Here is a 13,850-nt window from a genome sequence, read left to right on the forward strand (position 1 = left end):
TGATCGATTTTATAACATGTTCGATTATCATAGAATGCAACGAGTTACATTATCAAAACGTAACGTTTGAACTAATGTATGATTAAAAATTTTAAATTATGTTGTTATCACTAATTATAATTTTTCGTAAAACGATAAACGTTCGATTTTATATTTTGTTTTTATTAAGTTTGATTTATACTTTATCGCAACATCAAGCATTGGATCAAAAATTATAATTTGATGTGTCACACCAATTCAATCAAAAGATTATCAAAATAATTTTATTGGAATAATCGATTAGAAAGTTTTCAACCTCTAAAATATTTTTAAGCATATTATTATTGAAATAAGAATCAAATGAAGTCTTAACATAAAAAATTATTCGATGAGTTTTGAAGAGGGAAAGTGAGTGATGTGAAACCAAAGCAAGGAGCAAAGTTTCTTCTGATTCAAATGACATCTGTTGTATGACAAATAAAACCGATTTAGCATAAGTTTACGTTGCTAACTTCTTTACCCTTGAAAGTAAAGTGTGCTACAGATAGATTATTCTGAACAATAACAATCTTTTCCGCAAGTGTCCTTGCAACAAATTTATTTGATAAACATAAATATGGAACACAGGAATTGGCGTACAACTGCTGGGAATTAAGGAACCATACATTACATTTACCAAACTCCAAACAAAGAAGAAAAAGCATGAGAAAAATGTGCAAGAACCTAGGTTCCCTCGCATCAGACAATTCCAAAATATCGTTCCAAGGACGCAGCAGTGACAACGTTGGAGGGGGGCCGTTCGAGCTTGACAGAAGAGATGTGAAGCAGATACTTGATGAATCTCTGGAAAATGGGAAGGTATAGTTGATTCAAAACAAAGGTTATAACTTGAAAAAAGGAAAAAATTTGGGATTTCAAATTTGAAAATTAGAATACACTAGATAGAGAGGCCAACATAAAATTAACGGTCGATTTACATATCGATAATGGTATTTGGAAACATCAGTCAATTCATCATTACTATCGCAGAACTTGTAGTTTTTCCCTATATTAATATCATGATTTGAAAAAAGTTGCAAATACCGATAACTGGTTGACAATTTCAGGATTGGAGTCTATGTGCCAATCTGGTTCAAGTTGTCTGACAAAAGACGTTCGCCCGGTCTCCGTGCTACAGAAAAGCACCTGCAGGTTCATTAATTAGATAAATGGAATAAAACGGGACAGTGGTTTAAAAGTTTGAACCAGTGTTTGGCACATGAAACTGGCTGATTATGTAACATAATTCAGATCCCGCGAAAATGCAAGATGTTAAACCGCAACTGCCTAACCATATGTACACAAATTACTTCTGCAAGGCCACGACAACTAACAGCAAGTAAATCATACTTTATGCAAACTAAATACATGATTAGAATTTTGACAAGTGTAAGACAGAATGTTCAAAAGAGATCGCATAGTAATCATGTCAAGCTTCAGGGACAAAATACAACCAAAGCACTTTTATACAGTGTAGGATGCCGCAGCCATGCAAATGGTACTAAATTGTGCTAAAATCAAGTAGTACATAAATTTAACAGTTTACTTTGCAGGATGATTGTAGGAAGTGAATGAATATCAATCATATTGAAGATAATAAACGTACAGCACATTCTCAATGTACTTCACATAAAGCAAGACCAAAAATAAAATTAAAGGAGCCGTGCAAAATTGAAACGAAAAGATGAACTTTTTATGCACAAAATATCGATATTGAGCAATACCTTATCTTTGACCAAACCACCAGAAGTAAAAACCCCAGCCTCTTCCAAAGCTACGAGAACATTCTTCTGCATTATTTTATTCAGCCTATTAGTGATTTAGAATCAAAAGCTCGTATCAACAACAAAGTTCAATAATAACAAAGTGCATAAAAGCTTCATTACGATGTATCCTGACACTCTTCAGATTTGAGTTGCAGAGTTATTCTGCTCATTTATTAAATACTTGTCTTATATTCTTATAGACTTAAAGAGTATTGGTACATATTCTGAGCTATATATATGCCTCAGCTTGCCTGAAAAGGAAACAGCCAATGCCATAAGTATCCTCACAAGCAACGAAGGTAAGGTACTTCAATTCCCCAACTCTGAACAAGTTTCTCTACATAATCATTTGAACGTTATATGTGATGCCAAAAGGCATTTCTTTTTACTCAAAGTTCACATAAACATTTATACATCCAAATGAATACAAAAGCCTGTGCTTAAGTTTACCAGATATCTAGCTGTATGTAATAACTTGGCAGGCATGGAGAGACAAATTTTTCAACATACCAAATGCATAATAGTGCGGTAATACAATTCAACATGTGAAGCAGTCCATTCCTCCAAGAAAAGAAGAATAAAACTACAGAGGTCACCGCCAATACATCCAAAATCAACTAATGATTGTTCCAAAATATTAATGAATTAATAACTGCAGTTCGGTCAAGCATGCATGCAGTTATGCTGACAACTTCAATCTTTTATCAGCATCTTTAAAATTCTATCTCAACCGTGTATAATCACTGAATTACCAAAAAAACATATAGCAAAAACTTCTAAAAATATACTTAGGGGAAGAAATTGTTTCTAACTTACTTCGCTTTGGTCATCCAACACTCTTTCCATGAGATAGAGATCACAAAACTTTGTGACCTCAAGCAAAACCTCCAAAACTGATGATTTGACAGTTGCTTGCTTCTGGCCAAAAAGAAAGTTCGCCAAAAATGAGGGATTCGTGATGATGACATCATGTAAAATGATTGGAAACTAGGATTACCTGCAGCTCCTCTGTACTGCTTTCCTCAAGAATTACATCAAGCAACCGGCATGTTACCTGTATCGATTAAGATGTGGGAAAAGAGCCAAGTCATTTCCATGAGAGTCAAAAATCCTTCAATCACAAAATCAGAATTCAATTAAGTGCAGATCTGACATTGGTTTCAAGCTTTAAAAAGTACCACACCACCACCTTATGACTATGTAGTTCTGCAAGAATGGGGATTGAAATACATCCTGTCTTGGAGTACTAAAACTGCGACATTAAGGTTGAGGAAATTATAGGAATAGTAAAAACTTCAATAAACATTGTAACTTTACTTATGTGCCCGTTGCACAAGCGCAACATGGTTTCTTTATTAGCAAGAGGTAGGGTTGGCACCAAAATGAGCAACTCTGCCCATGGGAACCAAGTGATATATAGCAAAAAGCACAGAGACTAATCTATTTGGCATTTTATAAATTCTAACGGGTATCAAAATGCATGCTCTTCTCTTCCAAAATTTTCAGCGTTAGTAATTTCATCCACATAACTTAAAATACATCTAAGATCTAACTTTTTTTTTACCTATTTAGTACAATAACCATGAACCCACTTATCAATAAAATTATTACTCTCTTAACTTTTTCAAGTGATGCCTACCTACCTATAAGGGTTCTAGTTTTTCTTCCACTATTTGGATGTCACACGTGAGGAGCCCCAAGACAACAATTAGATCTAGCTCAATCCACTCTTTTCAGTCTATACTTCAGTATGTATTCTTCCTACTCTCTAGTCTACCACTGCAACAATTGAATCCCAGTTAACTCCTCCGTACCATTTTATTCTTAATTTCCTATCCTTGCTGATTGCAAAAGTTTAATTCATTGAGGGAAGATACATCCACTCCATAATATACTAAGGTTCTCTTTTTACTTGAATATGTACAGGGAAAAAATTTCTGTCAGAGTTTCCTGAATTTATGTCAGGGAATATCTTACTTCCATATGTCAACTATCAAGTTATTTCAGCTTCAGCTAAAGAACCAGAGCAGGGAAAGACCATGCTAATCAACTAGCAATTAAATAAGTAACCACACATGCACACATCAAATGAAAGCAGGTCAGCTACAAAATGCATAACTACCTTCCTTCCTTCACTCAACCTTTGTCTAACTATTTGCGCAAGAGTTGGCTGCAATTGAACCAAAAAAGCAGTTACAATAATTTCAAACACCGTGCAAAATTAAAATATTAACATATAGTTGACCAACCTTCACAGGCTGAAAGAATTCATCGATCACATTTTGAGTTCTGGAATCTTCTGACGGATCGCCAACCCGTGAAGATGCATCATTCACATTGGCATGACTACTAACACCAGAACTGCCAGTTGTTGATGCCTGCCTTTTAGGTTGCCTTCTTGGAGGCCCCCTAGGAGTTCTCAATAGTCTCCAAGTAAAAACTAAAGCAAATGCTAGCCCTGCTATGGCCCCAACAGATCTTGAATCCTGTGGTCCAAACAAGTAAGAAATATTAACTAGTAAACCAAAATGCTATTTTCTTCTCTTTGGAGTGCAATTTTCCAAGTACAAATGAAATCGTTCAAACAACAAAGAATTTTTTAGAATCATATTCTAACAGTTAATTTGCAAAACAAAGGGAGCGGAGCTCTAAAACGCCAAAATGCTCTGCGCACTCGATTCGTAAGGAATAAGAACTCCAAAAGGATTCTTCAACTCATAGGCCGAGATTAAATGTTCCCCACACAAAGTTCATCCAGAATGCCTTCAAATGTTTCCCATAAAAACTAACTGTTTGATTACTAAAAAAACTTGATCTTTCTAAATAGCTAGCAAAAACTCAAAGTTGCCTTCGCTGGCATAAGGCCTTCTTCAAAAACCAGTCAAGTGTTAAAAGAACATTTGTCATATCTTATCCATGCAAACAACAGAAAGACTTCGTTATCTTTATTGTTTTCCCATTTTCCTATGTATCAAAGGCTTGATTAATCAAAAATGAGTGCATAAAGGTATACTAAAGGAAGGGAACAAACTTGAAAGGGTCTCAACAGTTGACATGAGTAATGATTGAATCTAAACCATTTATTTAAGAAGATTTCGTAATCTCTTAAGAACAATGAATATCTAACAACTAAACATTTACTATCGCAACTTCATCTCATAAAAAATGCCTTGGCAGCTATCGTTCCTCTCCATCGATCATAATCATCAATCAGCATCAATGAGTCGTCTCCTTAGATCCAAGGATAAATGTTGCTATTGTAACATATTAGGAAATCAAAACTTGTTCTTTACCAGTCGACCATTAAACATTTCTCTCTTTCATCACAACACCAAAATACCACTCAATTATTCGTGTTTAGATATTTCGGCACGGAAAGTGTAACTAGATTCAAATTATAAGAAACATAGCACACATTAATCTGCATGCATACCATATCACCTTCTCGTTTTTTTGTGATCACAAAATGTTAAGAATGGAACTTGGACCTAACTCAACCCCAAAAGTTAGCTCAAGGGGGGAGGATTGTCCATATCCATATATGTAACATCCAGGCATTTTACCCAACCGATGTGGGACAACTAACACACCCTCCTCACGCCCAGGAATGAACATCTGGAGCGTGGAGTTTACAAATGACCCAATTATGGGCAGAACGGGTGGCCTAACTATAGGAGGTCCAACACATAACTATGGAACCTGGCTCTGATACCATGTTAAGAATGGAACTTGGACCTAACTCAACACCAAAAGTTAGCTCAAGGGGGGAGGATTGTCCATATCCATATATGTAACATCCAGGCATTTTATCTCATAATTGTTCTGTCACCTTTTATCCTCGGTTTTGTTTGTTTCAGGACCTAACAACTGGGAGGATAGTTGGGATTGGTAAAGAAAGGAATGGGTTGTATCATCTTGCTAATCAGCTGATCAAGCACTTCAGTTCACCTCATACTGTAAACTCGATGCATTTTTCTATTCCTGCTTGTAATACCTTGCGTTACCAGAATAATTTTGTGAGTAGTACTCCATCATCAGTTAGTTGTGACATTTGGCACAAAAGGTTAGGACATATGTCTGTTTCTAGGATGCATTTGTTGCCCTTTTTGGCCAAGAATATATCATTGAATCATTGCTCAATTTGTCCCTTATCAAAGCAATCTAGGCTAGCATTTCCCAAATCAAGCTTGACAAAAACATTGATCCCTTTTCAACTCGTCCACATGGACATTTGGGGTCCATTTAATACACCTACATACAATGGGGAGAGATACTTCTTAACTATTGTTGATGATTTTTCACGAGGGACTTGGGTTTTTCTGATGCAATCAAAGCTGGATATATTTGGGATTCTCAAACAATTTTTCGCCATGATAAATACCCAATTTTCGGCTAAAATTAAGTCCATTCGATCGGACAATGCCTCTGATTTTTTCAAATCAGAATGCAGCAATTTTTTTGCTTCACAAGGTGTTGTTCATTTCAGTTCTTGCCCTTATACTCCACAACAAAATGGAGTGGTTGAGCGTAAACACCGATATATCCTTGAGATAGCTAGATCCTTGAGATTTCAAGCTTCTCTTCCTCTAAGATTTTGGGGTGATTGTGCAATGACATCAGTTTATCTCATCAATAGAACACCTAGTCCTATACTGGGAAACAAAACTCCTTTTGATATCTTGTTTCACAAAAGTCCAGCTTATGATCATCTTAGGATTTTAGGATGTCTTTGTTATGTTACATCTCCGACTATTGAGCATAAATTTCTTCCTCGAGCTGCAGCTTGCGTTTTTCTTGGATACTCCAATGTTCAAAAGGGATATAAAGTCATGAACCTTCAAACCAAGAAGTTTTCTGTCTCTCGAGATGTTGTATTTCATGAGAATATGTTTCCTTTTGCCAAGAATGTGCCAATTGTTCCTCCATTTCCAACATCATCTTCTTGTCCAGACACTTTCCCTGATAATGGATGTTCATCTCCATCAACCAATGAGTCTTCGACTATGTCATCACCTAATAGTGATCATGTCTCACCACTTCGAAGATCTTGTAGAACTAAAACCATTCCCAAGTGGACCCAAGACTTCTCTTGCCCTACATTGCCTCAAAGTAACTCTACTCACTGCTTGTATCCCTTGTCTCAACACCTTTCCTATTCCAGATTTTCACCAGCCTTTCGAACCTTTGCAGCTGCCATTTCTTCATTTTCAGAACCTCGCTTTTATCATGAAGCAGTTAGCGATCCGAGATGGCAACAAGCCATGGATTTAGAGCTTGCAGCTCTGGATTCTAATCATACTTGGGATGTGGTTGACCTTCCTGCTAATATTAAACCCATTGGTTGTCGATGGGTGTACAAAGTGAAACATCATCCAGATGGTTCGGTTGATAAATTCAAAGCACGGTTGGTCGCCAAAGGGTATACTCAACAGCCAGGAATTGATTTCCATGACACTTTTTCTCCTACTGCCAAGATAGTCACCATCCGTTGTTTGCTTAGTCTAGCAGCAGCCAATAATTGGTCTTTAACACAAATGGATGTAGCTAACGCCTTTATTCAAGGTGATTTGGATGAGGAGATTTTTATGACACTTCCGCTTGGCTACCACATTCAAAGCCCTAGTAAAGTATGTCGATTACGCAAGTCATTGTATGGTCTTAAGCAGGCTTCGAGACAGTGGAATCATAAATTTGCAGGGATTATGCACGATGCGGGCTACACACAATCACACCATGATCACTCACTCTTTACCAGACGTGATTCTCAGCACATTACTATCTTGGTGGTTTATGTAGATGACATTGTCATCACAGGGAGTAATTCTGACTTAATTGTTGAATTGAAGAATTTTTTGCACTGTCATTTACAAATTCGTGATCTTGGTAAGTTGAAATATTTCTTGGGTATAGAGATTGCTCGGTCACATGAGGGCATATATCTCAATCAACGCAAATATGCCTTAGAACTTATTGCAGATTCAGGTATAGCTGGAAGCCGACCTTCTGAGACACCCATGGAACAAAATAAGAAGTTAACTACTACAGAGTTTGATTGCATTATTGCTCCACACAGTTCTGGTAATCGTAATCTCCATGATCCCTTACTGCCCAGTCCTGATTCTTATCAAAGGCTTGTTGGTCGGTTGATCTATCTTACCATCACACGGCCTGACATATGTTATGTCGTTCAGCATCTTAGTCAATTCATGCATTCTCCAAAAAAGTCTCACATGGATGCAGCTCTTCGGGTGGTCAAATATCTGAAATGTTCTCCTGGTCTGGGTATCTTATTGCAAGCTCAGAACTCAATGGTTCTTTCAGCTTATTGTGATTCTGATTGGGCGTCATGTCCCATGACCCGACGTTCGTTGACTGGATTCTGTATTAAACTTGGCAATTCCTTGTTATCGTGGCGAACTAAGAAGCAAAATACGGTATCAAGATCTTCGGCTGAAGCTGAATACCGCGCTATGGCCACCACTACTTGTGAAATCGTTTGGATTCGTGGCTTGCTGGATGACATGGGCATCACATTTCTCCAACCAACGACCCTTTACTGTGACAATCAAGCCGCACTTCATATTGCTGCTAATCCTATGTACCATGAACGCACTAAACATATTGAGATCGATTGTCATGTGGTTCGAGAAAAAATCGCAACGGTCTTATTCAAACTGCTCATATTTCTACTAATGGTCAACTTGCTGACATCTTGACCAAGAGCTTGGGCAAGGACCAACATTATAACCTGCTCTCCAAGCTTGGTACACGAAACTTGTACCAAGCTTGAGGGGGGTGTGTTGAGAGTGATAAGAAACGTGTTTTTGGTTCTTCTTTTCCTTAGCAACTTTACGGTTATAGTTAGTAGTATTTGTATATGCCACAGAACATTTTTTTGATTCATTTTTTCAATTGAATACAAGAAGAACTTTTCAGGTTCAAAAAAAAAAACATGTTAAGAATGGAACTTGGACCTAACTCAACCCCAAAAGTTAGCTCAAGGGGAGAGGATTGTCCATATCCATATATGTAACATCCAGTCATTTTACCCAACCGATGTGGGACAACTAACACAAAACATGAAATCTTACTGCTATAACGGCATGCCATTTTTAGGTGTGACGCACTAAAATACTCCACAGATTTAATCACATAAAAAACAAGACAAAACTTCAAACAATGCAAAATCACGACCAAAATAGCAGATTTCGACTTATAAACCAAAATATTCAGCTAAACTTAAAGTCTAAAACCAAATTTACCGTCATGACAAACAAAAAGAAACCCAACATCCACCGTAAAAACGAAAGAAACCCTAAATTGACAACAAAGAAATGATGAAATACATATGGAAAATACAGGGAAAATACAGGGAGAGAAAAGAAAATGATCAAAACTTAAAACACACATGATTCGCCAAAACCAAAGAAATGGAAGGAAAAAATAAAACCGAATAGAGAGAACTAAAACCATGTGTCGGAAGATATTGGAAATCTTGACTGTGAGAAAAGCTCCAACACGCTTGACCAACCGCAAAAGATCTTCTCTAGAATTATCGGCCATGAGAACTTACAGCAATTTCTGCTTATCTGAATCAATTGAACAAAACCCGATTGACCCTTTTTTGGATTTGGCGAAATTCGAAATTGGACTTCAGCTTCCGGGATTTTAGTCTCTCAATCTGTTAATTAACCATTTCTGTTAAATGATAACATCACGGCACAGAGAAAAAGGAAAGCTGAAGCCTGGAAGGAGAGAGACCGGGACAGGGGAAGGCGCTGCTGTCTGAGAAACGAATTCCACCTTTTCCAGTGGAGCAGTTTTTACATTTTCCATTTCATTTTTTTAATCCGGTTCAAAATTCATTTCTTTTTATTTTTTTTTACATCGAGTGTATATTTTTTAATATAATCGTTAAACCATCATCATTATCTGAAACCTAACTCATGACATAGTCTCACGAATACACACTCAATATGTCAAAATTATTACACAAAAACTCTTGTGAGATGATCTCACGGATTAATTTCGTGAGTCCAATATCTTATTTGGATCATCCATAAAAAAGTATTAATTTTTATGTTAAGAGTATTACTTTTTATTGTAAATATCGGTATGGTTAACTCGTCTAACAGAAAAAGATTCGTAAGACTGTCTCAGAGACCTATCCAAATTATTGATGTCACGAAATTTTAACTTTTAGCATAAAGTAATCAAGCGACTTCACAAACAAAATTTTAACAACAATATTATCATTGAACCACGTGACTATCATGTTAATTACTAAATGGTTCCTCAAAAGAACCTATAATTAATGTCTTAAAAGATTTATGATTAAAAATAAAATTGAAATATCAACTCCAAATCGCTTTATGTATGTTTAATTAATGGTAATAGTTACACGGAAATGAAATCAAATCCTAAGCCATGTCCGTCAAGTATACACTTCTTACTATAATACGAGGAGTATATCCATCCAGAAGTTAGGATGATTCAACAGCAAAGTTGTGGCCAGGATAATCCCACACCTCAGCATATATTGAACGAGTCTCAAGCTCAGTTTTTTCTTTCTTCAAACATTTTCCAGATCAGCAATCAAATGTGTTTTCAGAACCCACATTTCTCCACGTTGCTGTAAACCAGATCCTCGGAAGCACGTGGATAAATATGCATCAGTTCATCATCAACCTATAAATCTTTATCGTCTGTTCCATGTTTCCTGTTCAAATATAAAATGCATTCTTGTCAAATTAAAAATAATAAAAGTTTTTATCCGTTCGAATCAGTTATCTGCATTGTTTCCATCAATGGGTTATGATCATTCATTGGATGTTGGTTAGTGATGGTCCATTTAACCTGTTTCAGTGCCTTCTTTTTATTTGCGAATAAGATTAGTGGGATTCCCGCTTTTATGTTGAAAATTCGTTTGATGATTTAGTTTCTGCCTTTTTCCGGTTCATGATCCCAGCTGTTTCTTGATTAAAATAAAATTTTATGGTGATTTAATGATGCATTGTCTCAGTGAAAAGCAATAGATATTGGTAAAGATGATGGGTCAGCCTGTGTGCGACTTCTGTGGGGTGGTGAGGGCAGTAGTGTATTGCAAACCGGATGCTGCCCGGCTGTGCTTGCAGTGTGATGGATGTGTTCACTCAGCAAATTGTTTGTCAAGAAGGCATCTCCGATCCCTCATTTGTGATAAGTGTTATTCACAGGCTGCGATCTTGCGGTGCCTCGACGAGGAGCTTTGTTTTTGCCAGGCCTGTGACAATGGCTGTCGTGTCGGTGGTGGTGGCTGCTCTGGCCCGGGGCATGATCGCCTCAAGTTGAACTTTTACAGTGGATGCCCTTCTCCTGTCGAGTTCTCCAGGATTTGGTCACCCGTTCTCGATTCTAGTAAATCGCTTGAGGGGATTGTAACAGTTGATGGAAAGATTGAAATTGGTGGATCGTCGTCTTCTGGTGGTGGTGGAGGAATGGTGGCGAATAGGCTGAACGAGATTGCCTCTTGTGTCAAGTTCGATTCATGGGCGTTTCCACCGCCAATACCTCCTATACTTCTGCCTAACTTTATGTCCTCACAAGTTTGGAATCAGAAATATGCATCATCGAACAGAGATCAAACACCTTTCTTCTCTCAAGCAACCACCCTGCAAAAGGTGATCCAAATCCTAAGTAATAAATTGGAAGTAATCTAAAATTCATGCACAAGAATTTGAAATGCGTGTAGTTTCTTTGGACTAATGCTTTATAACTTAGGACTTGATATTAATTCTGTGCTAAATTAGCTTTGACTTCGACTTGGCTATATATACCAGGGGTGTGTTGAAAGTATTAAGGATATCGGGCTTCATGAAAGTGATGATATACGTGACAGTATTGACATGGATGAAATTGCCCTGAACTTCGAGAGTGGGTACGAAATGTTAGAGAATTTGCAAAACCAGACAATAGATATATCTGACAGAGGAACATGTGGTGGTTTGTTGATGGAGAAAAACTTGTCTGTCACTGGATCCAATACCACACATATTGAAAACACTTTGGAGGTTCTGTTATAACCTTTGTCTCTCTTTATATTTGTCTTATCATTTACTTTAAATGTTAACTCCTCGTACTATAATATGTCATGTAAATATTGTTGGGGCCAAGAATTATCCTGCTGTCCAGTGCGACTGCCGATACAGTCTGACCACTACCACCAACCATAAAGGAAGTGATTAGGTCCACACATGTATGCATGCATTTCTTTTCTTGATGCTGCAAATGATGCATCCTATGTTATGTTTAGGCATCCTCGTCCGTACAACAAGAGGGCTTGTGTTTTCCAACCACTTCGACTAATTTGATCCCCGCAATGAATAGCAATTCTAATTGCATGTTTATGAATTCAAACCTCTGCCCTGGTTTTGCAAGTGGACGAGTCCCTTCAAGCATGTCGCTATCTTTGTCTAACATAACCGGGGAAAGTAGCGCAGCTGATTATCAAGACTGTGGGTTATCGACTTTATTTCTGACCGGTGAATCCCCATGGGATTCTAATTTCGAACCAAGTTGTCCACAGGCGAGGGATAAAGCCAAGATGAGATACAATGAAAAGAAGAAGACAAGAACGTAAGTGCTTCTATGGTCATTTCATTTTTGTCTTTCTAATGCATTGTGCTAGCTATATTATTGAATATGCATCGGAATGTAGGTTCGGAAAACAGATAAGATATGCTTCTCGTAAAGCGAGAGCCGATACAAGAAGGCGTGTTAAAGGTAGATTCGTCAAGTCTGGTGAAGCTTTTCACTTGGACCCTGCTGGATCAAGTGATTGTTAATCTAAGTCACCGAATTTCTCCCTGCCTTAGTAGATGCATTTTCTTTCCGTAAAGGTATATATCATACATTACCCTACTCTAATTCTCAGACTTCGTAATCTAAACAATAAGATCAATAAATAATATTGCAACAATTATTTGATTTTAGTTATACGCCAATCCCCCAAGTTCTAGTTTACTTCAGACACAACCCTTCATCTTAACATATTTCTGCTGACAGGAACTTGCAGTGTGCAGCTGAACCTATGAAAGCATGTTTCATTTCATCAAGACGTAGATCCAATTTCCACCGCGCATTCTTTTCTTGAGACATCCCTTAGCCTCAATATAATCATTCTCATAGGTACTACTACACACTTCGATTATAATTCATGAAAGCATATCGATATTTTGTTAGCGTAATCTCCGTCATCTTCAGTCTTGAAGGTTTCCACTTTCAGAAAGACAAGAGTATTTTTCCTGACAACTCTTTGCCGAAAGATCTTCTCAAGTGATATTGTGCGTCCGCTTCAGTATTGATCAAACACATGTTCTTGATTATGGTCCAACCAGTTTAGATATAAAGCTGTGTGTAATAAATTTTAGCAGATCTAAGACTTGTTTATGTGATCTTGATCAGCCACTGAATTTTGGTTGTTTCACCGTAGAATTTCTGTTTTTGGAATATAGAAAAAGGGAATCCCAGTTTAGATGGATCCATTTTTTGTTTAAATTTACAAGAAAACTGTATAAACCACACACGACATGATTACAAAGCAATAATATATGACCAAGAAATATTGGTCTGAGCATTTATTTTTCATGTCAAGCCCTAACATATACTTGCTGCCTACCTATTATAAATTATACACAATATCGTGTTATGTATTTATACTATTGATTTTTGGTCATTTTTTGTAATTATAATTTGTGAGTTTATAATTAATTTCTAGAATAAGTGTAGTGTCGTTATCTATATTATATTATTAAATTTGAGACACTTGGAGTAATTAACTTTTGATGTCATAGTCTATTTTAATATGGAAATTATCAAAGTTGTGAAGGATAAATTGGTAATTATCGAAGCTTGTCATACCCTTATCAAAATTGTACAAATTAACATAATACAAAGAGATAGCTTGAATATAATGACTATTGAACCCTTAGCTTTGGATAATTGTGTAGTAAAATATTTTGATCATGGAGTGATTAGTAGTATTAAATATAATATTGTAATAATCATTAATTATCAATAATTAAATAA

At 36.7% G+C, this 13,850-nt stretch overlaps 2 protein-coding genes across 3 annotated transcripts; one reads left to right on the top strand and one right to left on the bottom strand.

Annotated features, from left to right (window-relative positions):
• Positions 1 to 501: 501 nt before the first annotated feature.
• LOC140976776 (peroxisome biogenesis protein 22) lies at positions 502 to 9,666 on the bottom strand. 2 transcript variants are annotated; one of them, XM_073441088.1, is made up of 9 exons: positions 9,546 to 9,666; positions 9,255 to 9,465; positions 4,034 to 4,270; positions 3,907 to 3,954; positions 2,782 to 2,838; positions 2,601 to 2,702; positions 1,743 to 1,808; positions 1,063 to 1,164; positions 502 to 822 (listed from the first exon to the last, which is right to left on the bottom strand). In XM_073441088.1, the coding sequence occupies exons 2-9, from the start codon at positions 9,345 to 9,347 to the stop codon at positions 718 to 720; spliced, it is 810 nt and encodes a 269-aa protein (XP_073297189.1). In that variant the 5' UTR covers positions 9,348 to 9,465; positions 9,546 to 9,666; the 3' UTR covers positions 502 to 717. The 2 variants fall into 2 exon arrangements, with proteins under 2 accessions (XP_073297189.1, XP_073297182.1); XM_073441081.1 differs by having other exon boundaries at positions 9,255 to 9,635.
• A 558-nt stretch (positions 9,667 to 10,224) lies between these two features.
• On the top strand, positions 10,225 to 12,950 carry LOC140976786 (zinc finger protein CONSTANS-LIKE 12). The gene is made up of 6 exons (XM_073441099.1): positions 10,225 to 10,619; positions 10,807 to 11,443; positions 11,603 to 11,833; positions 12,076 to 12,398; positions 12,481 to 12,661; positions 12,828 to 12,950. The coding sequence occupies exons 2-5, from the start codon at positions 10,832 to 10,834 to the stop codon at positions 12,605 to 12,607; spliced, it is 1,293 nt and encodes a 430-aa protein (XP_073297200.1). The 5' UTR covers positions 10,225 to 10,619; positions 10,807 to 10,831; the 3' UTR covers positions 12,608 to 12,661; positions 12,828 to 12,950.
• Positions 12,951 to 13,850: the final 900 nt, after the last annotated feature.

Source organism: Primulina huaijiensis, chromosome 1, assembly GCF_012295235.1.
Source record: "Primulina huaijiensis isolate GDHJ02 chromosome 1, ASM1229523v2, whole genome shotgun sequence".
Taxonomy (NCBI): domain Eukaryota; kingdom Viridiplantae; phylum Streptophyta; class Magnoliopsida; order Lamiales; family Gesneriaceae; genus Primulina; species Primulina huaijiensis.